General features: G+C 48.8%; 1 protein-coding gene across 1 annotated transcript in view; it reads right to left on the bottom strand.

The window, feature by feature from the left end:
* The window catches only part of npas2 (neuronal PAS domain protein 2), a 183,856-nt gene that overhangs the window by 116,414 nt on the left and 40,807 nt on the right, over positions 1 to 26,635 (bottom strand). Inside the window, exons 6-9 of the mRNA XM_072501536.1 lie at positions 18,500 to 18,556; positions 10,901 to 11,049; positions 9,728 to 9,819; positions 5,147 to 5,236 (exon numbers count right to left, since the gene is read on the bottom strand). Of these exons, the coding sequence (XP_072357637.1) occupies positions 5,147 to 5,236; positions 9,728 to 9,819; positions 10,901 to 11,049; positions 18,500 to 18,556 (388 nt within the window). The remainder of the gene's footprint in view (positions 1 to 5,146; positions 5,237 to 9,727; positions 9,820 to 10,900; positions 11,050 to 18,499; positions 18,557 to 26,635) is intronic.

Here is a 26,635-nt window from a genome sequence, read left to right as displayed (position 1 = left end):
TGCCTGCTGGCTCCGCCCAGTAGGCGGAGTATAAAAGTGTGTGCTCACCGAGCTGCAGCCATTTCGGCAGCAGCTGTAGGAGGCAACACATCTCTGCGTAATAACGCCGCGATAACTCTCTACTCTCGTCTCGTTGTAATTGATAGTGCATCAATATGATTATGGCTGATCCTCTATCTCATTGTCATTCTTGTGCACTCTTCCCATACTCCCTGATGCCTTTAGAATCCAGAAATCCACTTAACTCCTTCTTAAATATACTTAGTGATTGGCCTTCATAGACTTCTGTGGTAGAGAATTCTCCCTCTGAGTGCAGAAGTTTCTCATCACCTCAGTCTTAAATTGCCTACCCTGAGACGGTGACCCCTTGTTCTAGACCCCACCCCCAGCCAGGGGAAACAACACCCCTGTATCCAATCAGTCCAGCCCTGTCAGAATCTTTCACGTTTCAAACTTGGAATTGTCACAGCCGATCTAGTTTGTGATTTCACCCAATATTCACTTTCAAACAGGAAAACACACGGCGCAGAGGGAGGTTATTCAGCACACATTGCCTTTGTCGACTCTTTGAAGAAGCTATCCCAATTCGTCCCTGACCCCCCTCCCCCCCATTCTGTCCCCATAGCCCTCCAACTATTTCCTTTTCAAATACAGATCCCGTTCCCTTTTGAAAGTTACTATTGTATCTGCTTCCACCACTCCTTCAGACAGTGCATCCCAGATCGCGCCAGCATTGTTCCGTTCCCTCCCTCCTCTCCCCGCCCCATTGCTGGTTCAGAGATGCTGTGCGCCTCTCAATGCCTTGTCAGTGATCAGTTAACTCATCGTAGACTCAGGTGTGGGCATGGAATTTGTTTAAGGTTCAATAGCCAATGCTTCGCTGAGTCATGTATCTAACCATGGAACTGTGATTTTGTTAAAGTTTCAGTAATCAAATGAGTTAGTTGTTAAACTGACGTAGCTAGTGACTGATTTCTTTGATGAGGAGTGGGTTGTGGTTTGCGCTTCAGAATGGAACTGGGCAGCACGGTAGCCTTGCGGATAGCACAATTGCTTCACAGCTCCAGGGTCCCAGGTTCGATTCCGGCTTGGGTCACTGTCTGTGCGGAGTCTGCACATCCTCCCCGTGTCTGCGTGGGTTTCCTCCGGGTGCTCCGGTTTCCTCCCACAGTCCAAAGATGTGCGGGTTAGGTGGATTGGCCATGCTAAATTACCCTTAGTGTCCAAAATTGCCCTTAGTGTTGGGTGGGGTTACTGGGTTATGGTGTTGACCTTAAGTAGGGTGCTCTTTCCAAGAGCCAGTGCAAACTCGATGGGCCGAATGGCCTCCTTCTGCACTGTAAATTCTATGAAAAATTAGAAGGATTGGACGAGGGTGATCAATTCAGATTTATAACACCACACTTTCCTCTGCCCTGAGTTAATTCATGAAAACTCTCTGGACTTCACACTTGACTATCTATGAAAAATGAAATGAAAATTGCTTATTGTCACGAGTAGGCTTCAATGAAGTTACTGTGAAAAGCCCCTAGTCGCCACATTCTGGCACCTGTTCGGGGAGGCTGGTACAGGAATCAAACCGTGCTGCTGGCCTGCCTTGGTCTGCTTTAAAAGCCAGAGATTTAGCCCAGTGAGCTAAACCAGCTCTCTGGATCAGAGAGAATTTTGCAGTGATCCAGAGTCCATGATGGCAGAGTTGGGCAAATCATAGGATCCCTACAGTGCAGAAGGAGGCCATTTGACCCATCGGATCTGCACCGGCCCTTGGAAAGAACACCCCACCTAAGCCCACATCTCCACCCTATCCCCATAACCCCACCTAACCTTTTTGGACACTAAGGGCAATTTAGCATAGCCAACCTACCTAACCTGCACATCTTTGGACTGTGGGAGGAAACCGGAGCACCCGGAGGAAACCCACGCAGACACGGGGAGAAAGTGCAGACTCCACACAGACAGTGACCCAAGCCGGCAATTGAACCTGGGACCCTGGAGCTGTGAAGCAACTATGCTAACCACTGTGCTACCATGCTGCCCAACTACGTATGTGGGTATTAATGCTCCATACAAGCCTTATTTCATCTAAACCCCTTCTAGATGCTTCTAAATGCTTCATTCAATGAATGGAAGCAAACACGGGGAATGTAAATATTGATTCCCTGGTTTTCACTACTTTTGCTATCTGATTATATCTCATGTATGAATGTCCTTGCATGGTATATCCCATCTGTTTTCAGGGCACATATATTTTGTCAGATTTAGCAATCCGCACGCTTGACAAATGTGTTGAGTTTTTAAGCCCTTGTTCAGGTTATCATTCTTTAAATGGGTTCTCTTGAGTGAGCCATGCACTGGTCTGAGGAGCAGTAAATCTGATAAAGTCCACTATCTGTCTCATTATTCTTTTTATTGACTTCAGAATGAATAGAATAGTTGGCCAGCCTGCGTAATCCTTCAGGCTAATTTCCATTAACCTGCCTCGTTCTTCAGAGTTCAGGGATTTCCATCTCATCAGCCGCCACCCTACGTTACTGATGAGCTGGGCGCATTCTCTTAATCATCTGACTGACATCTTATGACGGCTCTCTTTTTTACTTGAACATAAGCTGTGTGCTAGGAGGCTGTTTGACAAGTGGCAGGAACCCTTTGGAGTATTTACCCAATAGATGCGAGTCTGTACTGTCAGTGGCTGCCATTTAACGGGCCCCGTTGACCGTGGCCGCAAATCTCATAATGGCCGCTAAATCTTGCGAGAGGCCAAAAACGGGTGTGTGCCGGCGAGATCTCAGGATGAGATCTTCCCAAACCCGCCCGTGATGTAATTAAGTTCACGCCCATTAAGGGTGTGAGCCTGATTTGCATAAATTAACATCGCATTAGCGACCCTGATGCCGCCACTTCCGTCCTCATCCTAACTATCCGCCCAACCAATGTGGTGTCATGCCCCCCCCCGTCTCCATATTATGCATTTGGTGAGACCAATGTGATTTTGAACATTTTGGGGCTACCGCATTTCCCACTGACAATTTTCATTCATTATTTCGTTGCACATCCATGATCGAAACAGCCGAATGAGAGGCAGGCGGTATCACTGACTCCCATCTAATTGGTCAGGATTTAAAATGCGTTAGTAAATTAGCCATTTTTCATCCATGTACAAGAAGGAGATAGCTATTTCTGATTTAAACAGAACAGGCAGGGAGGTGCATTCGAAAGCAGAAAGAGATGAGCCATGATCTGAGTGAATGGCGGGGCCGACTCGGAGGGCTGAATGATCTACTTCTGCCGCTATTCCCTTTGTTCTTCACATGCAAACTCCATACAGTCACCCTAGGCCAGAATTGAACCCGGGCTCCTGGTGCTGGCAGTGCTCACCACTCTGCCACCCAAATCCGGCAAGAGTGAAAGAACGGTAATGTAGTTCCAAGCCAAGGTGGTGTGTGGCTTGAAGGGGAACTTGCAGGTGATGGTTTTTCCGTGGGTTTGGTGCCTTTGTCGTTCTACGTGGTAGAGGTCGTGATTTTGGAAGGTGCTGTTGAAAGAGTGAGTTGACGCAGCCCATCTTTTCGATGGTACACACGGCTGTCCCTGTGTGTCGGTGATGGAGGGGGTGAATGTTTCCAGACCTCCGCCTTCAATTCATTCTGAGTTGCACTTTGTTTTAGAATGTGCAGTGATAAGAAATGTTAGCTCGATCTTCTGTAACTTACGAGCTGCAAATTAGATGTCATCTCATTTGAAGTAGCTACATCTCAAATGGGATGATACCGAGGTTTAAATACTGTGTATATAAATAACAGTGATTCACCACATTATTTAACATTATTTGGCGAAATATATAATTATAACTTTATGAATGTCTTAAAAAAATTTATCATAAAATTTAGCAGGTGGGATACGGAAGGCAGTCATATATTTTCAGTCCTCTAATAATAACGATGCACTAATATTAAATTAGTGATTGATAAAGCCAATGATGTTCTGTAAGCTGAATTTCAATGTGCTCTATGATCATTGTTCAGGCCTGAAGGAGTTCCAGCTGTACCAGTAAATGTAGAGAGACAATCAAAAATACACAATGGGCGCGATTCTCCACTCCCACGCCGGTTGGGAGAATCGCCTGGGCCGCCAACATTTCCGGGGACGCCGGTCCGACGCCCTCCCGCGATTCTCCCAAGCGGCGGGAACGGCCCAGTCGAGTTTCACGGGCCGCAGGCCGGAGAATCGCCGGAGATACCGAAAATGGCGATTCTCCGGCACCCCTGCTATTCTGAGGCCCGGATGGGCCGAGCGGCCAGGCCAAAACGGCGGGTTCCTCCTGGCCCCGTCCACACCTGGTCGCTGCAGTCATGGGCGGTGCGTGAACGCTGGGGGGGGGGGGCGGGGGGGCGGCCTGTGGGGGGGGCGAGGGGGGATCCTGCACCGGGCTTCACCTGGAATGTGGGGTGGCCCGCGATCGGTGCCCACCGATCGTCGGGCCGTCCTCTCTGAAGGAGGACCTCCTTCCTTCCGCGGCCCCGCAAGATCCGTCCCCCATTCTTGCGGGGCGGACTGAGAGAGTACGGCAACCACGCATGCGCGGATGACGTCCGTTATGCGGCGCTGGCCGCGTCATCTATGCGGCGCCGCTTTTACGCGGGCGACAAGGCCTGGCACGTGTCGATGACGCGGCCCCGATACTGGCCCATTGTCAGGGCCTGAATCGGTCGGGACCGGGGCCGTTCCGCGCCGTCGTGAACCTCGACGCCGTTCACGACGGCGCGGCCACTTCGGCGTGGGAGTGGAGAATCCCGCCCAATATTTTCCAAAGCTGGGAAGAATAATGAGTGAAAACTCAATAAAGAAATGTTCGATGGAACAAATGAGAGGCAACATTATTAAACCTGCGCGTGAAGTGCTCAGACTTTCAATCTGAGCTGCACAATAAAGAGTTCTCACAGTGGGAATAATCTTGCCTGGAGCCACTCTTATCCACGTTTACAGAATAAAACAATATACCACAACGTTGACAGAAAACAGCAGATCAAAAATCAATCTGCTTTCTTGTTTGTCTCATCTGGACCCTGTAGGTTCCCACATGCCCAGACCATGCATTTGGAGGTGCAAAAAGAGAAAGTCTCACCGAACAATTCGGCCACACACTCACCGGTAAATGCCCAAGCAATGAAGAAACGCTGTCGGAGATATAAATAATGTTTCCGTCGGCGCTAAGTGCTATGAGAAACCCATCTAAAGCCTGAAAGGAAATGAAAAGAAAAACACACACAGGCATCAACACTCCACTTCAATGAAATAAACATTCCAATCTGCTTTCGAACAAGAACGTTCTCGGCCAGTTCTCACTCCATGGGCGCGGCATAGTGGCACAGTGCTTTGCACTGCTGCCTCACAACATGGTAGCACAATGGTTAGCACAGCTGCTTCACAGCTCCAGGGTCCCAGGCTCGATTCCCGGCTTGGGTCACTGTCTGTGTGGAGTCTGCACGTTCTCCACCTGTCTGCGTGGGTTTCCTCCGGGTGCTCCGGTTTCCTCCCACAGTCGAAAGATGTGCAGGTTAGGTGGAATGGCTATGCTAAATTGCCCTTAGTGTCCAAAAAAATGTTAGATGGGGTTACGGGGACAGGGTGGAGGTGTGGGCTTAGGTAGGGTGCTCTTTCCAAGGGCCGGTGCAGACTCGATGGGCTGAATGGCCTCCTACTACACTGTAAATTCTATAACAGTTCTATGACAATGTCAGGGACCCGGGTTCAATTCCGGCCTTGGGTGAGTATCTGTGTGGAATTTACATGATCTCCCAGTGTCTACGTGGGTTTCCTCCGTGTGCTCTGGTTTCCTCCTACAGTCCAAAGATGTGCCGGTCAGGTGGACTGGCAATGCTGGCTGGTGTTACTGAAGGTTTGGGTGGGGTGGTCCTTCAGAGAGTCAGAGCAGACTCGATGGGCCGAATGGCCTTCTTCGCCACTGTAGGGATTCTATAGTTCTATTCTTTGAAGTGAAGCAACTGTACCAAGACCGATCTACAGACACCAAAGCTTGAATGGATGATTAAAACAAAAAAGAAATAGGTTTCTGTGCTGATGGGATAATTTGTGTATGGTTAGCCTAGTGCATGGCATGCACAGAAGTTTTATCACCCTGTTTAAGAGTCTCCAAAGCAAGCTACTGAAAGCTCTATGTGAATACAGAACTTCAATTTCTCATACGAACGCACATTCTCTAATCCCATAGCAACGTACCCCGTTTAATGTGGCCCAGTAATTTTGGGCACAGGTTCTTCGAGCCAAAGGTTTGTGAGTCCAAAGTACATGCTACAGTTTAACCGGCTAAAACCGTGTGATTAAACAGTGCACGATATGGAACACTGCGAAGTTTCCTGCTGTTTGTTCAGCTAGGAGTAGCTGACCTGCTGGGCCATTGGTGCACATGGTTATCTGATGGCAGCTGGAGGTAGCTCAACCTCCATTTAGAGGCCTTCCCCTAAGGCTCCATTAGGGTCTGGTCAACCAGCATTCCAAACTACTGTGGACTTTCCTGGCCATCAAGACTGCCAATGTGCTGCATATAATGTTTCTGATCTTCAGTGAGTTAGCAGGTATGACATCTCAGAACCGTGCCATGTTTAAATGCATTTGTATTTAAATGTGGACATTTTAAAATGTGCTCATGTTTAAATACACAAGTGTATAAATTTGCACGTGTATAAGTGTGCATACACTGAGCTCCACTTTGCATAAGTACAGAGCTGGGCATTAATAAAAATATAATTTGATGCAATCAGTTCTCACTGTACCTGAGCAGATATAGCATTGGTAGGGGCAGCTACTCCACAATGTTTAGAAAAATGTAACTGATCTGTGAATCTGAGCACACATAATAAAACTGATGGCATTTAACAACATCCAACTCAAGATTATTAGAGTAATTAAAATTGAAGAGGAAGTTATCATAGAATTTACAGTGAAGAAGGAGGCCATTTGGCCCATCGGGTCTTCGGCGGCCCTTGGATAGAGCACCCTACTTAAGCCCACGCCTCCATCCTATCCCTCTAACCCAGTAACCCCAGCTAACCCTTTGGGAACCAAGGGGCAATTTAGCATAGTCAACCTACCTCACCTGCACATCTTTGGACTGTGGGAGGAAACCGGAGAACCCGGAGGAAACTCACGGGGAGAACGTGCAGACTCCGCACAGTCACCCGAGGCCGGAGTGGAACCTGGGACCCTGGAACTGTGAGGCAGCAGTGCTAACCACTGTGCCACCCAATATTTATTTTGTGTGTGGCAATGGTGTCATACTGGAGTTAGAATGGTGTAGAAGTAATTGTTTTAAACAAATGCATCAAAGGAAAACTATCATGTTCTCTTAGTTAATCCAGACTCATTCCTATTTTATGCTTTCCCGCCTTAAAACTAGTCTAATCGTGAGAGGGTTTTTACAGCTGGCACTTTTATGTTACCTGAACTATCTTGGATCAGTGAACAGAGGAAAAGTTCCAACTTTCTGGCGCTGATGCTAATCAAAGTAGCACCAAAACTTTACTAACTGATTTCCCCACGCTTAATTTGCAGGGCATAAGCCTGAACTTTTTTCTCTACTTTCATGTGTATGGCTTATAAGAGTCCTTCCTGTTTACTCCCTGTTTGTTCCCTTATTTCCTTTTGCTTTTATTTTTGCCGTTACATTTCTGATCCGTGGATGATTAACGAACATTAAGGCAAGAGGCCTGTATCTTTAATTCAAGCAGGGAGAATCCAGAAGGCTGAGCTAGGTTAAACAGAAGCTGCAGACTGGCCAGCATCAGTGACAGAGAGATGGGGGGACTTGGTTTGGTTGATTAGCTGGTGACCAATGGATTGGCCCAAAAGGCTGTGCTGTGCCCGGTAACAGGTGGTGATTGGGTCTGAACAGATCCCACTGGAATGCTTTTCCGAGTCCAAGGTTTGAGTTTGGTTTCAGTGTTTGTTCTGGCAGCGCAGTGAAGGGATCCAGCAAACTCTCTCCAGAAAGTTCCACCTAACTCTCGCCAGGGAAGGTCACTGTGAGGGCCGACGCTCCCTCCAGAAAGCCTGTGGGGCTGCATTCATGAGACTACAGAGGCCTGAAGGCAAACAAAGAGCTGAAAGCAAAGTTTGATGTGAAATAAGGTGCCTCTCCAAAAAAGATTTTGAGTAATGAATTTCTATACTGCAGAGACTCCGAATGAATGAATCTACAAAGAAGATCATTTGAGGCTACAAACCAAAGACTTTAACTGCAAGCTTGCTGTGAAGAAAATTGTGCTAAAACCACCATGTGGAGCAAAGACTCTTCTCTCTACTTACAATTTTTACCCCTTTCCACCCTGCTATGTTTGTCTGTCTTGAGTGTGTGTAGAGAGTGGGGGAAAGTGAAAGTGGGTATTAGGTATTAGCTTGCCGTTAACCAGTTGCATTTATTGGTTACTTCATTATATAAATAAAATATATTCTTGTTTACATTTACAAACACGGTGACTGTGATTGTTGGGCCATCGAGGGCCAAATACTTTGGTTATTTTTATAAGAATTATTGGTTAATTGACTTATGTTGTGACTCTGGGGCACGTACGGCTGTAATTGACCGCACACTAGCCCACGGGTGTCATAACAGGCTGTATTTGGAAATAAATTTACTGATGGAGAAGTATTTTGGAACATGGTGAGAATGTAATAAATTGCTAAAATAAAAAAACCTACGCGGAAACATTCAACATAGATTCATTGGGTGGGATTTTCCAGCCACAACATCATCACAGGCAATCACTTTTAACATCAACGCCTCTCCAACATTTTACATCCCGCCCGCGGCGATGCCCATTGGTGTCAGGACTGGTAAATCCTTCCCGTTAGGTTACAGTAACCTACTGCTTAGCTATCAATGCTGTATCATTTAAAAACCAAAGGAACGTATCATTTTTTAATGTGTATTCTACTGCAAACAATTTAATTTATTACAAAATCATTCTCAGGATGTGTGCATGGTTGCCAAGGCTGACATTTATTGTTCATCCCTAGTTGCCCTCGTGATGTTGGGCCTTCTTCTTGAACAGCTGCAGTCCATGTGGTGAAAGCTCTCCCACACTGCTGTTAAAGGTGACCGACCCGACTTCTGCTTTTTACTGAGGAAGATTTATTGGGGCAAACAGGGAACCTGTTGGATGACCAGAAGTTCAGCCACCTTGCTCCCTGCTCTGAGACATACCTTAAATGAAGGTTATGTTCCAATTGTCGTACCCATAGTGGCACCCGTGGTTACATTACCGGAATAGTCCTACAAAGGCTCCGAGCTAATGATGCAGCAACGTGAGTTCAAATCCCAATGCAGCAATGCTGAATTCAATTAACTAATTAAAATCTGGAATTAAAGGTATACGTAAAGGTGACCACGAGGCTACTGTTGTAAAAACCCACCGTTTGAGGAAATAAATTTGCTATCCTTACCCAGCAGAGTGGTTGGCTCCTAACTGCTCTCTGAAATAGCCTCAGTTGTATTCAGGAAAGCAGCTCACCACCGCCTCCTCCAGGGCAATTAAGGATGGGTAATAAATGCTGATCTTGTCAGCGATGCTCATATCCTGTGAATGAATAAAAAAACTTTCTCGATCCAACCCTTTACATCAGTGCTGCTTTCCAATCTCCACCTGTGTGAAGTATCTGACCTCTACCCTGCGGGCGGGCGAATGGGTCGTACTGAACACATCTTACTTACCTCCAACATCAACTGTGTGAACTCTTCATTACTAAGAAAAGAGGGCTTCCAATCCTGCCTGATTTCACAAGCTTCTGTCTGGGCTGAGAGCTCTAAAAAGGAAAATAAGTTTGAAATCTATTGGGCAAAACAGACTTAAGAGCTGGTTTGGATCACATTTTTTGTAAGTTCGCCGCATAGCAAGCATGATGTTAAGGATCAAACCCGGCTACCTTGAGTATTTCAGCTCGCTGTGAAGGAGTCTATTTGGAAGATCTGGCTGATGACCTGTGCCCCTAGTTAGTCACTGAATGGAATAAACTCAGTTTCAAGAATAGAGTAGGTAGATGTTAATGTGCTGCATACAATGTTTCTGATCTTCAGTGAGTTAGCAGGTATGACATCTCAGAACCGTGCCATGTTTAAATGCATTTGTATTTAAATGTGGACATTTTAAAATGTGCCCATGTTTAAATACACAAGTGTATAAATTTGCACGTGTATAAGTGTGCATACACTGAGCTCCACTTTGCTGATTAGGTAGATGTTTGAAGAACAATGAAAATAAAGGGACATGGGGGGGACACAAAGAATCATAGAATTTACAGTGCAGAAGGGGGCCATTCGGCCCATCGGGTCTGCACTGAAAAGGTGAGTAGGAGCAGAATAAAGCTCCTCAAGCCGGACCTGCCATCTAGCAAAATCTTCGACGTTAACTTACTTTTTTAGCCGGTCATTACCCCAGTCATTGCCCCCAAAATTCACTGATCTCAGTCTGGAATATATTCATCAACCTTGTTTGTGGATAACGAGATTTAGTGCCCAAGGGGCAAAGCGGATTGTCATGTTGATGCAGCCCGGTGTATCCGAAGATGCTGTCGATTTTGTGAAAGGGAAAAGATAATTATTTAGTTTTGTTCGTTGAATGCTTTGAAATTTCCACGATTTCAGATAACTGGTTTACAGTAAGGTGTCAGAATCTTGACGCCGAGAATACAGAATCACTGATACACCTCTTTGTTCTCTACTCTATTGTGAAGTTTCTGAAGAATTCACTCAGCAGAGAACTAGGCCAGCTCACAAAGCGTCTGTAAAGGTGTCCTTGAGGTGTGACGATTGGCTCTTGGATTACAATGGATGGGGACAAAGGACTGCTTTGACTACGAACCCTCATTGGATGTTCAATGTTCTCACCTTTTTGCTTTTGTAAGAAATCAATTGTCCTCTGCAGCACAGTAGACTTGTCCATCTTATGTGTGGAGCCCTGCAGCATAGTACTAAGTTCTTTGATGAGTACATTGAACTGATCTCTTCGCTTCTTCTCAGACTTGTTGCGTGAAGCCCTTTGATGAGAAGGAAATCTTTTAGGCCATGAGGTAAAATTGATAAACTCCAATTAAGACACCAGCAAACATAGCAGGTGTCATTGGTCTGCAGCATGGGGAGAAATATCACCAATTACAATGCATCAAATTTTTGATTTTTAAAAAATCTGGCAAAGACGTAATAAATTCCACTAAGACTGGGCGCTAATCACAAAATTAGAAACAGAGAATGCTGGAAATACTCAGAAGCTTAGGCAGCAGGGGGGGCGGGGTGGGGCGGGGGAGATGACAGAGTTGATAGTTAATAGAATCGTAGAATTTATAGTGTGGAGGGAGGCCATTCGGCCCATCAAGTCTGCACTGGCCCTTGGAATGTTTCAGGTCAATGACCGGTGAAGAAATAAATGAAATAGGTTTTTTGCCAGTCGAAGGAGGGAGGGGGCAGAAAGAAGAAAAGGCAAGGCCTGTGACAGGATGTAGGTTGAGAGAGATTACATGACACAAGGACCACGATAGAAAAGCCAAAAGGTAGTGCTGATGGGTAGATAAGAAACTAAAGCTGTGTTCAGGTGAGGTACCTGAGGGGCTCACCCCCTTACCTTTAGTGAGGCTGATTTAGCACAGTGGGCTAAACAGCTGGTTTGTAATGCAGAACAAGACCAGCAGCGCGGTTTCAATTCCCGTACCGGCCTCCGCGAACAGGCGTCGGAATGTGGCGACTAGGGGTTTTCACAGTAACTTCATTGAAGCCTACTTGTGACAATAAGCTATTATTATTATACCGATGTCCACGCAGCGACCATGTGACTAAAACATGAAGGAATAACAAAAGAAATGTGTCAAAGAACAACATATAGAACGAGATGCAGAGATTATGATGTAAAATTGTTGAACTCAGTGTTGAGTGCAGAAGGTCAGAGTGTGCTGAGTCTAAGATAAGGAGCTGGATTCTTCGCCGGGGGAGCGGAGCTCCCCGTGTTACGGAGAATTCCATGTGGGGGATAAAAAAGGGATTGCCGCCCAAACCTCGATCCGTTCCCGATGCTCCGCCCTCCCGCTGGCAGTGGCATCGCTGTTCGCACCCTGCAACAGCGGGAGGATGCAAATTGGTCAAAAGGACCCATTTGTGTCCAATTTACAGCAGGGCAGCGGATTCTCGATACCTCCATGAAGCTAGGCCCTCTGGGCTGGGGTTCAGGCGTTGATTAATGGTAGTACTTGCCAGCATTGTCCTGATGCAGTGGACCTCGCAGTGGGCCAAGGGGGTAAGTATTTAAGGTAACTACCCCCATAGTCTGTCGGAGTGCCCCCCCCCCCCAATAATGTCAGTCCTGTCTGCTCAAAATGGTGTGATTCGTGACGGAATCCCCTGCGATCGTCGCGTCGATGGCAGCACATGATCTTCAGAATGGAGAATCCAGTACAAGGTGACAGGCCGGAAAGGCAGCAAGGGCAGAATGAGAGCAATGGGGAGAATTAAGGTGACAAACGATGGGATCTCATTGGCCAAGCTTACATGGAGGTGGGATTTTTCTGCCCCCCCCCCGGCATTGGAGGCAGCTCACTATTGGCTGCTGATGTGGGGCGGGATTCTCTCCTACCCTGCGGGGCGGGGGGTCCCGACGGGACGGAGTGCCGTGAACCACTCCGCCGTTGGGCCGCCCCAAAGGTGTGGAATCCTCCGCACCTTCAGGGGCTAGGCCTGCCCCGGAGTGGTTTGCACCCTGGGGACCGGCGGAAAAAGGGCTTGGTGCCACGCCAACCGGCGCCGAAGGGCCTCTGCTGGCCGGCGCGAGTTGGCGCATGCGCGGGAGCGGCAGCGCGTGCTGGCATCATCCCCGCGCATGCGCAGAGGGCTTAGTTTCCGCACCGGGAATGGCGGACCGGTACAGCCTCCGGTGCGGAAGGATAGAGTGCCCCCACGGCACAGGCCTGCCCACGGATCGGTGGGCCCCGATCACGGGCCAGGCCACCGTGGGGGCACCTCCCGGGGCCAGATCCCTCCGTGCCCCCTCCAAGAACTCCGGAGCCCACCCGTGCCTCCAGGTCCCGCCGGTAAGGGACCTACTCCAATTTACGCTGGCGGGACTGGCAAAAGACGGGCGGGACTTTGGCCCATCGCGGGCCGGAGAATTCGGGCAGCCCTGGCGCCCATTGAGTCGCGCCGGACCCCGCCATTCTCCGAGGCGGGCGGCGCGACTCACACCAGGCCGTTTTTGGGGGGCCGGAGAATTAGGAGGACGGCGGGGATGGGATTCACGCCGACCCCCGGCGATTCTCCGACCCGGCGGGGGGTCGGAGAATCCCGCTCGAGATCTTTCAGTCCCGCCGATGTCTATGCCGTTTAGCGCGGCTTGCCCGTCCTCCTGTTGGGAACATTCGCTGTGGGGGATCACCTTTGGCGTGACAGGATGATCCCGCTGCGGGAAGGGTTGGAAAATCCCACTAGTTAGTGTTTCGATATAAGTTCCTCGCTGACATGGGTCACAGCATCCCTCCATAAAATTGCTGGAATTCCTCGGTCGAATCGCCCCATATTTTCGTGAAGCGCCACTTTTGGCATGAAAACCAGTGCGAATCCCGCTGGTCCTGGTGGCGTGATCCGGACCGCAATTGTTAGGCACTCAAAAAAAGTTCGACACGTGAAAAACACTACGCCTGTGGCACGAACGATCAGAATCGTCTGTCCTGGGGGTCATTGAGTACTTTAGTCAAGGAGCACTGCATATAAACAGCTCCACAGCACTAGCTCTTTTTCATTCCTGGACGATGGCAGCAAGGAAGCTAGCTCCCCGCTTTACGGAGGGGGCTCTAACCAGAATGTTTGTTGGGATAAGAGACGCACAACAATCTACCCTCAGGCTGGTAGGAGACCCTACAGCAAACTCCGTGTGGGAGACGGGAGCCGTATTGCGAGTGGCAGCACCTCCACAAGAGGACGGGGGTGCGATGCTGCAAAAAGATGAACGACCGACTCCGTTCTGGCAGGGTAAGTGCACTCCACTCTGCACTCCATCTTGCTGTCATCCTTCGGAATGCCACCTCAAACCCACATGCTGTCCCCTCGCAGGGCCCCAGCACCCGAGGGTTCCTCTCCTCACAGCCCCTCCCTACTCACACATCTGACCTGCCAGGTGGCCAGCTAACGTCATCCCCATACGTTTCCCTGCAGGAAATGCTTGGTCACAACTAACGCGAGGGAGCGAAGATGAGCAGTGGGATGCCGGAGTTGAAGATCCTGACTCCATTCGAGGAGAGAGCTCTGGAGCTCGTAGGGGAGGAGCAGGAGCCGGCCTGTGCTGAGAGAGAAGTGGGCCTGTGAGAGAAAAGAGAGGAGTCACTACACTTTCACCCAGCTGACCAAACTGAAGTGAGTTCTCCATATCCCAGACCTTTGCCCTGGCCATGCACCAATACCACGTCCCTTTCCTTGCAGGAACATCACCCGATTAGTCTGGTCCGTCCACCAGCCGTGGCACACCGCCAACCCTCGACACGACCTCTGTGCAGATATCAGAGGAGGTCACAAAAGTGTCACAGCTGTCATCTGCACCATCCATCAGCAGAGAGACACTTGGCTGATTGTAGCTGCTGGGTCATAATCTGGTGAGCACTACACTAGTTCTGATGCAGATTAAGTGGAGGCAGGAATGCCCCAGCGATTGGACAGTCGGAGGTCTGCTGGAGCCGAGGACTCAGACATGCCCCAGTCAGGCGCCATGCCTCTGGACACCTTCATCCCTCAGCTGCTTGATATGCAAACGCAAAGCCTGGAGTACCAGGAAGGGGTGTCAGTGACCCTCTGTGGCTAGAAGACCAAATGGAGGATTCCCAAAACCTTCTGTTGGAGGAGATAGTGCCAGGCAAGCCTGGCACCCAGACCAACAATGTAATGGTGGTGTCCACAGTGGAAAGTCTGGGACTAGAAGTCAGATTCACGGCAGGGAATGTCCAAAGCATGGCTCAGTCTCTGAGGGCTGAGGGCCTCAAGTGCATGATGCAGACACTGGTGGATCCATGAATGCCGGAGCCAGAGGTCAGCAGAGCTTCTGGATCTCACTCCAGCTACTCTAATACCCCATGGAGCGACAAGGGGCCCATCAGCACCCGGATGGAGAAGGACTCACTGGAACACACTGCAACACAGCCCGGGGCCTACCAGCCAGGAGTTATTCTCACTGGGTCTCCATGCCTGCCAGACGTTGCGATGTTTCATTCGCAATGATAGGTCTCAGGCATGCTTCAGTGAGCCATAGATCCTCACCCCTAATCCCCCTCTGGAGCAAAAGGACAGAGGGATGTTGGGCAGAACCTCACTCAGCCATGAACCGAGGAGTCAGCGTACTGGCATCGGACAGACAGGAGTCAGCAATAGCTGAGGAGCATCACAGACCATTCCTCTGTGGTGCGTCATCATCACCCTCCTGCATTTTCAGGGCAGCTCAAGGACTCCTCCTAACCCCCCCCCACCCCCAGCGTGCTCGTCATCATCCATGAAGTGGGAGGTGATTGGGGCCACTCTGGCCCTCCTGCCCATGCCCTTGCCCCCACCTGTCCACCATCGTCAGCCTCCTCTTCGGCGCCCTCATGCACGTCCTCCTCATCGGAGGACATAGAATCATAGAATTTACAGTGCAGAAGGAGGCCATTCCGCCCATCGAGTCTGCACCGGCCCTTGGAAAGAGCACCCTACCTAAGCCCACACCGCCACCCCAACCCCGTAACCCAGTAACCCCACCCACCCTTTTTGGACACTAAGGGCAATTTATCATGGCCAATCCACCTAACTTGCACATCTTTGGACTGTCGGAGGAAACCGGGCGATTAATACAGAAATCCAGGTTAATGCTCTGAAAACACGGGTTCGAATCCCACTGTGGTAGGTGGCGAAATTTGAATTCAATAAAATTAAGATCTGGAATTTTAAATCATGAAAACATTGTTGATTGCCATAAAAACCCATCTGGTTCACTAATGCCCTTTAGGGAAGGAAATATGTCGTCCTTACCTGGTCTGGCCTACATGTGTCTCCAGATCCAGCTTGTGGGCAGCACGGTAGCATAGTGGTTAGCACAGTTGCTTCACAGCTCCAGGGTACCAGGTTCGATTCCTTGCTTGGGTCACTGTCTGTGCGGAGTCTGCACGTTCTCCCCGTGTCTGCGTGGGTTTCCTCCGGGTGCTCCGGTTTCCTCCCACAGTCCAAAGATGTGCAGGTTAGATCGATTAGCCATGACAAATTGCCCTTAGTGTCCACAAATGTTGAGTGGGGGTTACTGGGTTGTGGAGGCAGGAGCTTGGGTAGGGTGTTCTTTCCAAGGGTCAGTGCAGACTTGATGGGCCGAATGGCCTCCTTCTGCATAGTAAATTCTATGACTCTTACATGCCTCAGGGCTAGACAATAATTGGTGGCCCAACCAGCGACACCCACATCCCATGACTGAATATGAATAAAAATGCCTTAGGAAGGATGTATTGGCCTTGGAGGGAGTACAGCATAAGTTAAATGGAGAGATTACACATATTAGGCCTGATTTCGCTGGAATTTAGAATGTTAAGGAGTGACCTGGTCAAAATGTTCAAGATATTAACAGGGTCGATAAAGATAAACTATTTCTAAACCTAGATGCCGTAGTCTAAAAATTAGGGCCAGATAAAATTAGAATCCCTGCAGTGCAGAAGGAGGCCATTCAGCCCATTGAGTCCACACCTACCCTCCGACAGAGCATCCTACCTTGGCCCACTCCACCACGTATCCCTGTAACCCCACCTAACCTGCACAACCTTGGACATTAAGGGGCAATTTAGAATGGCCAACCCACCTAACCTGTACATCTTTGGACTGTGGGAGGGAACCGGAGCACTCGGAGGACATTCACGCACACACGGGGAGAAAGTGCAAACTCCACACGGACAGTCACCCGAGGCCGGAATTGAAATCAAGTCTCTGGTGTTGTGAGGCAGCAGTGCTGTCCACTATGCCACCATGTTGCTCCACCTCTTCACACAAAGGGTGGTAGAGGTTTGGAACGAGAACAATTGTTAATTTTAAATCTGAGATCGATAGGTCTTTGTTAAGCAAAGAATTTCAGAGATATGGGCCAAAGGCCAAATGTATATGGAGTTAGGTCACAGATCAGCCATGATCTAATTGAATGGCGGGCTAGGTTTGAGGGGTTGAATAGCCTGCTCCTGTTCGTGTGTTCGTGAACACATCTTCAACAGACTGATGCACCACTCGATGACCGAACGGGTTATATTGTGTGCCTCATTGTACCTGGTCTCCGCAGCGATCAGTGACCTCCGCACTAGCGACCTGAGGGAATAACCCTTGACCCCAAGGAGCCAACCCTGTAACTGGGGTGTTCCTCGAAGATTCCAGGGACTGGTCTAGGATGAAGCTGCCATTGCCATTCCCTGCATAACAGGCACACAAACATCTAGTGGTCGCCCACCAGCTGGACATTTAGGGAGTGGAACCCCTTCCGGTTTATGAAAGGAACTCCTTGGTGTCACGGGGCACGGACAGTGGCATGGACAGTGGCATGGTTGAAGTCTATTGCCCCCGCCCCCTGTGGCAGGCCAGCTGTCTGCTCAAACCCCGTAGCCCTCTCATCCTGCTGGGCCTTGTCCAGGTCAAAGTGGATGTAGTCACACACAGCCCATGCATACAGTTCATCCATCACCTCACGGATGTACTTATAGGCAGATGACTGTGAGACTCTACAGAGGTACAGTGGAGCTCTGGAAGGACCCCCTGGCAAAGATGTTCAGGCTGCCATGACCTTGAGGCCACAGGGTGTGGGTGACCTCTGCCGCCACATGACACCAGGTCCGCAAGCACATGGCACAGGTGCCGCACCATTTCTTTTGTTAGACGGAGTGGTGTCGGACAGCTCAAGGAAGCATACATGAGTCTGGGAAACCTGGTCTTGATCTGGAAGGTCTGCCCTCAGAGCTGCCTGCTCCACTTTGCTGCTGGAGTCTGTGCTCCTCGAGCACTGTGATGAGTAAGATTGCCAGCTCCACTAGCTCAATCCTGATTTTGATCAGAATACAGCAAAGAATGAGAGAGAGAGAGACAGAGACAGAGAGAGAGAGACAGACAAGTATGTGTCACAGCTACTGATCATCATTATCTCCTCTGACCCATTGGCCTTCCTGACCTGGGAGAAGCAAGTCCAGGAGCATCGTCAGCAATGATCGCACACTCACAGCTCAGGTGCCCTTCCATCTCCAGAACAGGGCTGTCCCTCGCATATTCCCTCATCCACTTAGACTCTACTTTCAGGCGGGGAATGTGTTCAGTCATCTCAACTTCCTTTGACCAATGACCATTTGGGGCATTCAACTTACAACATAAACACTACAGGTGACCCTGGGGGGGAGGGGGGTTATGTTGATGGTGTCGCTTTTAGAAAATTAGCCAAATGGGCATTGGCTGGTCAAAGAATATTTTCAATCCTCTCACCTCTTTGCCCTGTCTTTCTCATTGTCGTCCATCAGCTCGCCTCCACAGCCGTTGTCCCTACAAAACAGAAACAGAAGCAAAACCAAATAATAACAAGATCTGAATGAAATGAAATGAAAATCGCTTATTGTCACAAGTAGGCTGAAGTTACTGTGAAAAGCCCCTAGTCACCACATTCTGGCACCTGTTCGGGGAGGCTTGTACGGGAATTGAACCGTGCTGCTGGCCTGCCTTGGTCTGCTTTAAAAGCCAGCGATTTAGCCCAGTGTGCTAAATCAGCCTCTATGAAGCCAACATTGGGCATATTATTGAGTGTCTATTTCACCCAGCCATTGATTTTTACATTGGTAGTATTAGGATCCCGGACCAGACCCCAACAGTTGCTAGGATAGGAACCCCAATATTTAATTTACTTTGTAAGACTGTGTGGAAAGAATACTTTGCTTCAGGAATGATTCCACACACAAATAGGGATAGGGTACATAAAAAAAACCACAGGATTCAAATAACTTTAACCTCATACAAGAAAATCATGTACAATTACCAGTTAATCAATTCTTAACAATAAAATTATACACTTTAACACCTAACTACTATCATTATATCTCCAATCAGGCAAAATCAATCTCCGGTCAAAATCCATTTTTAAAATACAATTAGCAAACACAGGAATACTTGCTGTATAGAAATGTCTCTGAGAAACTGCTTTGAGAGAGAGAGAGAGAGAGAGATCCTTCAGGAAACAGCCTGCAGATTGTTGCCTGTATCAAACTACCGTTTAACTTCCCAGCATTTGGCAAGAAGCTCAGGTTCTGTTCACAGCAACATCTGAACTGAAACTCAACACCTGACCGCTTCAGCCCCTGGCTCCTCCCATCAGCTACATAATCTCTATCCCATTAATTAGATTATGACCGCAACCCCATGATTATTTAAACCCCAGGGAACCTTCTTTCTATGAATAAAACTCCATTAGCCCTCTTTAGGTAAACACCTTACATAGTTGGAATGAATGCTGATCTCATTCTTACAATGCTTTAATGATCCCCTCAGTAGCCACAGTGTCTGCCTGTCTTTTAAAGCAGGATTTTTAAAACCTTACTGCAGTAAATACATAAACACACTAATCCAGGCTTTTAACCATTACTGCACCAGATACATATACTACAATATATATGTCTGAAATTTCTATATTCATCACAAAGGCATGCGGGCATCTTCGGTAAAGCCAGCATTTCCTGCCTATCCCAAATTGCCCTTTGAGGGTAGTTAAGAATCAATCACACTGTCATGGATCTGGAGTCATATGTAGGCAGGCCAGAGAAGGACAGCAGATTTCCTTCCCATGAAAGAGCATTAGTGAACCAGATGGGTTTTACAACAATCAGTGAGAGTTTTATGATTACCATTACTGAAATATGCTTGCAATTCCAGATTTATTTCTTAATTAATTGGATCTATTAACTGAGTTTAAATCCTACCAGCTGCCATGGTGGAATTTGAACTCACGTCCCCAGACCATTAGCCTGGGCCCTTTGGATTAGCAGCCAAGTGATAATACTATTACACCACCGTTCCTCATCAATGATAACCTACAACAGCAGCCAAGGTTTGGTAGCGAGGATTTATATTGAAATTGTCAAGAGGAAAAAGGGCATGGTGATCTTAATTTCAGTGCATATAAGCTTGAAAAATTGCTTGCCATCGATTGCCGACTGTTTATTTTTGATCACTGGGTACAAGAAATGCAAAACGAAAATGGAGGCCTATGATGATGACATGTTCATGGGTGTAATCATACACAGCACATAACTGATAAATGAATAATTATTTAACTCGCATAAACATTCTTTGTTCAATCTTGTCTGTTGCATCAAAATGTAATCACATAAGACTTCAGGTACAATAAGGACGTGGGGCAGAATAGCAATCTGGATGGAATTAAGCAGATTGTATCAGGAAGAGAGTTTAATAGTGGTGATAGGGCATTAGCAACAAGAGCTGCATCAGGGGGGAAAAAACAGGAGGCGTGTAAAATTACAGCCATCATATCTCAATGCATGAAACCTTCGGAACTAGTTGTATAGTGGCCATTGTTGAGACGTGGCTGTATTGGGATGAAGGTTGGGGATTAAATATTCCAGCATTCTTGACTATTAGAAGAGATGAACAAACAGAAAATGGAGTGTGTAGCCCCGATAATAAAGAATGAGATAAAGATGGAAGGGAGAAAGCCTCTTAACCCAGGAAGTCAGGGTACAGATTGAGTATGGGTCATGCCACACGGTAACAAAGGGCAGGAATCACTGGTGGGAGTACTTTCAGTATTTTCTGCAATTCCCTTTTGAAAGCTTTCATGCTCTGACCAGCCTTTCACAGGCAGTCAAAACAACTCACTGCATTAAAAAGATTATCTCCATCTCACCTTCGGCTCATCTGCCAAACTTCTTCACTCTGCGCCCTTTGGTTACTGAGCCATCTGCCATTGGAACTAGTTTCCCCTTACTTACTCTGTCAAAACCCTCTGTGACTTTGAGCACCTCGATTAAATTTCCCCATAACCTCATTTTGTGGCTCAGGAATGTTGAACAATTTATTGGAAATTATCAGTCATAAGGATTTGATGGGGTAGATAGAGAGGAACGATGAGCACGATCTTCCCAAAAGGGAACGAGTCCCCGAGCGAGCGCGTTTAGCCACGTGTTTCCCCGCACTCGCATCTGCCGAGAATACATGGCTATTCAATGCAACTCGCTTTGAATAATACAGGGGCCGAGGCCGCACACAGCACTGCTCGCCGGAACGCCCCCAGGGCAATCTCGACCCTTGGAAGTGCCAACCTGGCATCCTGGCAGTGCCCCTGACAGTGCCACCTGGGCACCATGGCAGTGCCAGGCTGGCCACCAGGTGGCACCAGCAGTACCAGGGCATCACCCTGCCCAAAGGGCATGCAGCTGGGGGCCTCCGATCCCCTTGGAGACCAGTTTGTGGCGACCAGTACCAAATGGCGCTTGTCCAAGGTCCCTGAGACAACTGGATTGAATCCCAAAGCCTCAGGTATCTCAGGAATCTGCACATTAGAGTAAGGCTTACTGCCTCGCTCTAATATGTAGATTTGCGAAAAAGTGATCCCGCCCATTGCGGGCGGGATTCCCCTTGCAATGTCTCGCGAGATTGCGTTGAATCTCGTGAAGTGTTGCGAGCCGAGTAGATCCCGTGAGTGGGGGCTCTCGGTTTTCAACGGCCACACTGCGCCACAGTGAGCTGATTTTCCCACGCAATGTGGCTGGAGCATCACGCCCGAATATCTTCTGACTGAGTTAGGATTGGGGGAGGGGGGGGTGCGGGTGCGGTTGTATTGCAATTGGAGCTTTCACGACTGGGATCAGTAGACCTTTGGTAGATGGGAGTTTTAATGGATATTGATCAAATGCAGATAAATTGATATGAGGTGCAAACTGGCTATGATCTCACTGAATAGTGGACCTGGCTTGAGGAGCGTCCGTCTGTTCCCACGATCCTCTGTAGCTGTAATTGTTGGGTTACCATGCTGCCCGACTGTCACATGATAGAAAGTTAATGGATAAATGGTGACAGACAATCCAAACATGTATGTGAAGCAAAATAAAGACATCCGTGTTCAAATGTACCACAGAAGTTATAGGGAGAGATACCAGAGGGGAAATCTTTTCACACAGATGTTGGTGAGCATCTGGAACGAGCTGCCAGAGGCAGTAGAGGCGGGTACAATTATTTCCTTTAAAAAACAGTTAGACAGTTACGTGGGCGGGATGGGTATAGAGCAGGGTTTTTCAAAGTCAGGATCGCGACCTGCGGTTGGGTCGCGGGCTGGTGACAGCATGGCTGTGAAACAATCGTTCCTGCAGTGGTCTCGATCCCAGCGGGTGAGCCCGTCTTTTACTTTGAGAATGATGGCCAAGTTGGAAAGTCCGGCAGAGAGTCAGCAATGGTTGGTGGTCAGCAGGGTGGAGAGAGAAACATAAAGAGCCGTGGCTCGGGGCTCACCCCCAGTTTGTGTGGCGACGTCTTAGTGTCGACTGGTGTCCGGGAGGTTTTGTGCCCGGCGCTCGGGGTGAGTGAGACTCGGTGCTTGAGTGGTGGGGGAGGGGGGGATGAGGCCCCTCCATCCCCATGGTCAGGAGCTAGATCTCCACCTTTTGAGAATTCCCGGTGTACCTGTACCCGAGACTCGGTGTGCTGCTCCCCCACCATCAGCCTGGTGCAGCTCCCCTTGGTGATTTATCCGGGGGAACTAGGCTTCTGCAGGCCCAATAGTAGATCTGCTGAGACAGGCCCTAGTGACTGAGCCCCCCTGTTCGGGGTGAGACCCAGCTCCTGGTTTGTGATTTGATTGTAGGGGTTACTGGGCTGAGGAAATGTATTTGGTAAAGACCTGGGTGCACTGGGGCTCAGAAATTACCCTCAACATGGTTATTCTCAGCAGTTGTATTCACGACTTTGTACATTTTATTTTAGTATCCGAGGTTGCATTTTGAAAATAATTCCCTGTTTCTACTGAGACTCTACTGTCTCTACTGAAATAATTCCCTGGTCTCTACCACTCACCTGCTGAAGGAGCAGTGCTCTGAAAGCTAGTGATTTGAAACGAACCTGTCGGACTTTAACCTGGTTTTGTAAGACTTCGTACTCTACTGAGAAGGACTCCCCTCTTGTGATATAAACCAAACTTTGGTGTAAAATGACATGAACCCTGATAATTGTATCGCTTATTCTTGCATTGGCACAGGAGAGCGTAATGTATGGAGAATGCAGGCTTCAGTGTTCTCGACAGTGAAACCTATGTGACACGATTTAAAATTGCAATCTTGAAGAAATCTTTGCATTTGGTCTTGAATTCTAATGAAATTCCTTTCTGGAAAAATGATGGATTTTGATTCTAGTTTGTGATATCAGCTGAAATTGTGGGTGCGATTCTCCGACCCCCCGTTGGGTGGGAGAATCGCCGGGGGATGGCATGAATCTCGCCCCTGCTGTGTCCCGAATTCTCCGCCACCAGAGAATCGGCGGGGGCGGGAATCACGCCGGTCGGCGGGCTCCCCCCGGCGATTCTCCGGCCCGCGATGGGCCGAAGTCCCACTGCTGTCAACCCTCGCCAGCCGGCATGGATTGAACCACCTACCTTACCGGCAGAGGCAGACGGCGTGGGCGGGCTCCGGGGTCCTGGGGGGGGGCGCGGGGCGATGTGGCCCTGGGGGGTGCCCCCACGGTGGCCAGGCCCGCGATCGGGGCCCACCGATCGGCGGGCGGGCCTGTGCCGTGGGGGCACTCTTTTTCTTCCGCCTTCGCCATGGTCTCCACCATGGCGGAGGCGGAAGAGACCCCCTCCACTGCGCATGCGTGGGGATGACGTGAGCGTCCGCTGACGCTCCCGTGCATGCGTCGCCCGGCGAAGTCCTTTCGGCGCCGGCTGCCGTGGCGCCAAAGGCCTTTCCCGCCAGCCGGTGGGGCGGGAATCAGTCCAGCGCGGGCCTAGCCCCTCAAGGTGAGGGCTTGGCCCCTAAAGGTGCGGAATCTCCGCATCTTTGGGGTGGCCCGACGCCGGAGTGGTTCCCGCCACTCCATTACGCCGGATTCCCCCGCCCCGCTGGGTAGGGGAGAATCCTGGCCAATGCTCTTAACTATTGATTATGTTGGGTTCTCTGGTGCCTATCTGTCCAAAATAAAATACTTATTGCAAACAAAAAAAAAGGAACGGAGGCCGCTGACGCCTTTTAAATGAAAATAAATTAGGCTGTGTGAAGTTTTCCAGGAAGAAGCGGCAGCAGAGTGAAGGTGAGCACCCTGCACACACAATTGACGTTAAGCGCCCTCCAGGTACGTACTTCTAATACCAAATCATGGAGCAGTGTTGCTTCCATTTTCCAGCTGCTGGCAAGCACGGCAAGTGAACTGTGAGGATGAATGGCTTTCTTAAACGTAAGAGATGCCCAGAGACTCAAATAGGCAGTTTAACCTTTTGGACAGGATTTCACAACAGAATCTGCTCGACAGTACTTCTGAAGCTTTATAAAGCACTAGTTAGGCCCCATTGAGAATACTGTGAGCAATCTTGGGCCCCACACCTCAGGCAGGACATACTGGCACTGGAGCGGGTCCAGCGGAGATTCACACGGATGATCCCAGGAATGGTAGGCCTAACATACGATGAACGTCTGAGGATCCTGGGATTATATTCATTGGAGTTTAGGAGGTTGAGGGGAGATCTCATAGAAACTTACAAGATAATGAATGGCTTAGATAGGGTGGACGTAGGGAAGTTATTTCCATTAGCAGGGGAGACTAGGACCCGGGGGCACAGCTTTAGAATAAAAGGGAGTCACTTTAGAACAGAGATGAGGAGAAATTTCTTCAGCCAGAGAGTGGTGGGTCTGTGGAATTCATTGCCACAGAGGGCGGTGGAGGCCGGGACGTTGAGTGTCTTTAAGACAGAAGTTGATAAATTCTTGATTTCTCGAGGAATTAAGGGCTATGGAGAGAGAGCGGGTAAATGGAGTTGAAATCAGCCATGATTGAATGGTGGAGTGGACTCGATGGGCCGAATGGCCTTACTTCCGCTCCTATGTCTTATGGTCTTATGGACAGAGCTGCCCAGGAGAGTCCAGGGCAGTGCTAGTGTTAGCTCTGTACAGAGCTCCAGGCCCTCTGGGTAACAGCTGACAAAGAAGAAATTTTACTCAGGTACAAAGCAGGGTGAAGATGATTTCTTGAGGTATGGTTTTGTCCTTCATGAGGTCGGCGAAAGATGAAGATGGCACAAAGGAATTGTCTGCAGTCTGCACAGGATATGTGCATTGTCCTCCCATCCTTTGCACCTGATTCAAGTGAGATCATGAGGACCAAACAGGCTCCCTATTTGCATTAAAGATAAGCAAATGTGGCGTTTGTCACAAAGGTCAGCCGGCGTGGGTCACGAAATTCAGCCGGTTGGTAAAAGTGGGTCCCGGGAAAAAAAGTTTGAATAACACTGGTATAGAGGGATATGGCCAAATGCGGGCAAGTGAGACTAGCTTAGCGGTAGAAACTGGGTGGCATGGACAAGCTGGGCCGAAGGGCCTGTTTCCATGCTGTAAACATCTATGACTCTATGACAGTCACTAATTGAAAGGAGAGCCTCTCAGTTGGGAATAACTAAGTTCATAGAATTCCTACAGTGCAGAAGGAGGCCATTCGGCCCATCGAGTCTGCACCGACCCTCCGAAGGAACACCCCACCTGGGCAATGCCCTAATCCGTAACCCCACCTAATCTTTTTTTTGGACACTTAGGGGCGGATTATCACGGCAATCCACCTGACCTGCACATCTTTGGACTGGGAGGAAACCGGAGAACCCGGAGGAAACCCACGCAGACACGGGGAGAATGTGCCAAACTTCGCACAGACAATCACAAAACACAGGAATTGAACCCGGGTCCCGTCTGCTGTGAGGCAGCAGTGCTAACCACTGTGCCAGCGTGCTGCAAGTTGATGCTATTTAGCTCAAGAATAACAAAAGCTGTTTTTATTCATGTTGTATATTTTCTATCACTCTGAGAAATGCAGAGTTGACACCATTTGGTAAACACTGTGTGCAGCAAGTTTTATTCACAATGGTTTAAAATGTCTACTCCATGGTTCAGCTCTGACGTACAGCTCTTTTTACAGTTTTAGTGTACTTTCCTCTGAGTCCACACTTTGGCTTAACCAGTCAAGCACAGTGAGCATCATTAGTAAGCATACTTACAAAATCAAACGCAGAAAAACTGAACAGTTAAACACCACAATGCATACTGAACCAGAGAGATCATAATGGTTACATGCTCAACTCTGCGTTGAGCTTCTGACTTTGTGGCCTCTCCATTGGAATTCCACCTCTGCGATATTGGCCACGTGTAACCCTGCCTCAGTCCATTACTAAAGCTCTCCTCCGCACCTTGGTGACCATCAGGCTTGTGTTCTCAGATGCTTTCCCGGCTGACGTCCCCTTCTCTATCCTCCATCCATCTAGTTTTCAAATTCCTTCCTTACTATGGATCCCCTGGATACTTTGTGGATTTGTACGCGCTTGAAATTTCCACTAGGCCATGGTCTCTGGCCTTCTGTACAAGCGGCATGTGC

This window comes from Scyliorhinus torazame, chromosome 5, assembly GCF_047496885.1.
Source record: "Scyliorhinus torazame isolate Kashiwa2021f chromosome 5, sScyTor2.1, whole genome shotgun sequence".
NCBI classification, from domain to species: domain Eukaryota; kingdom Metazoa; phylum Chordata; class Chondrichthyes; order Carcharhiniformes; family Scyliorhinidae; genus Scyliorhinus; species Scyliorhinus torazame.
This window is presented reverse-complemented; position numbering and strand designations above follow the sequence as displayed.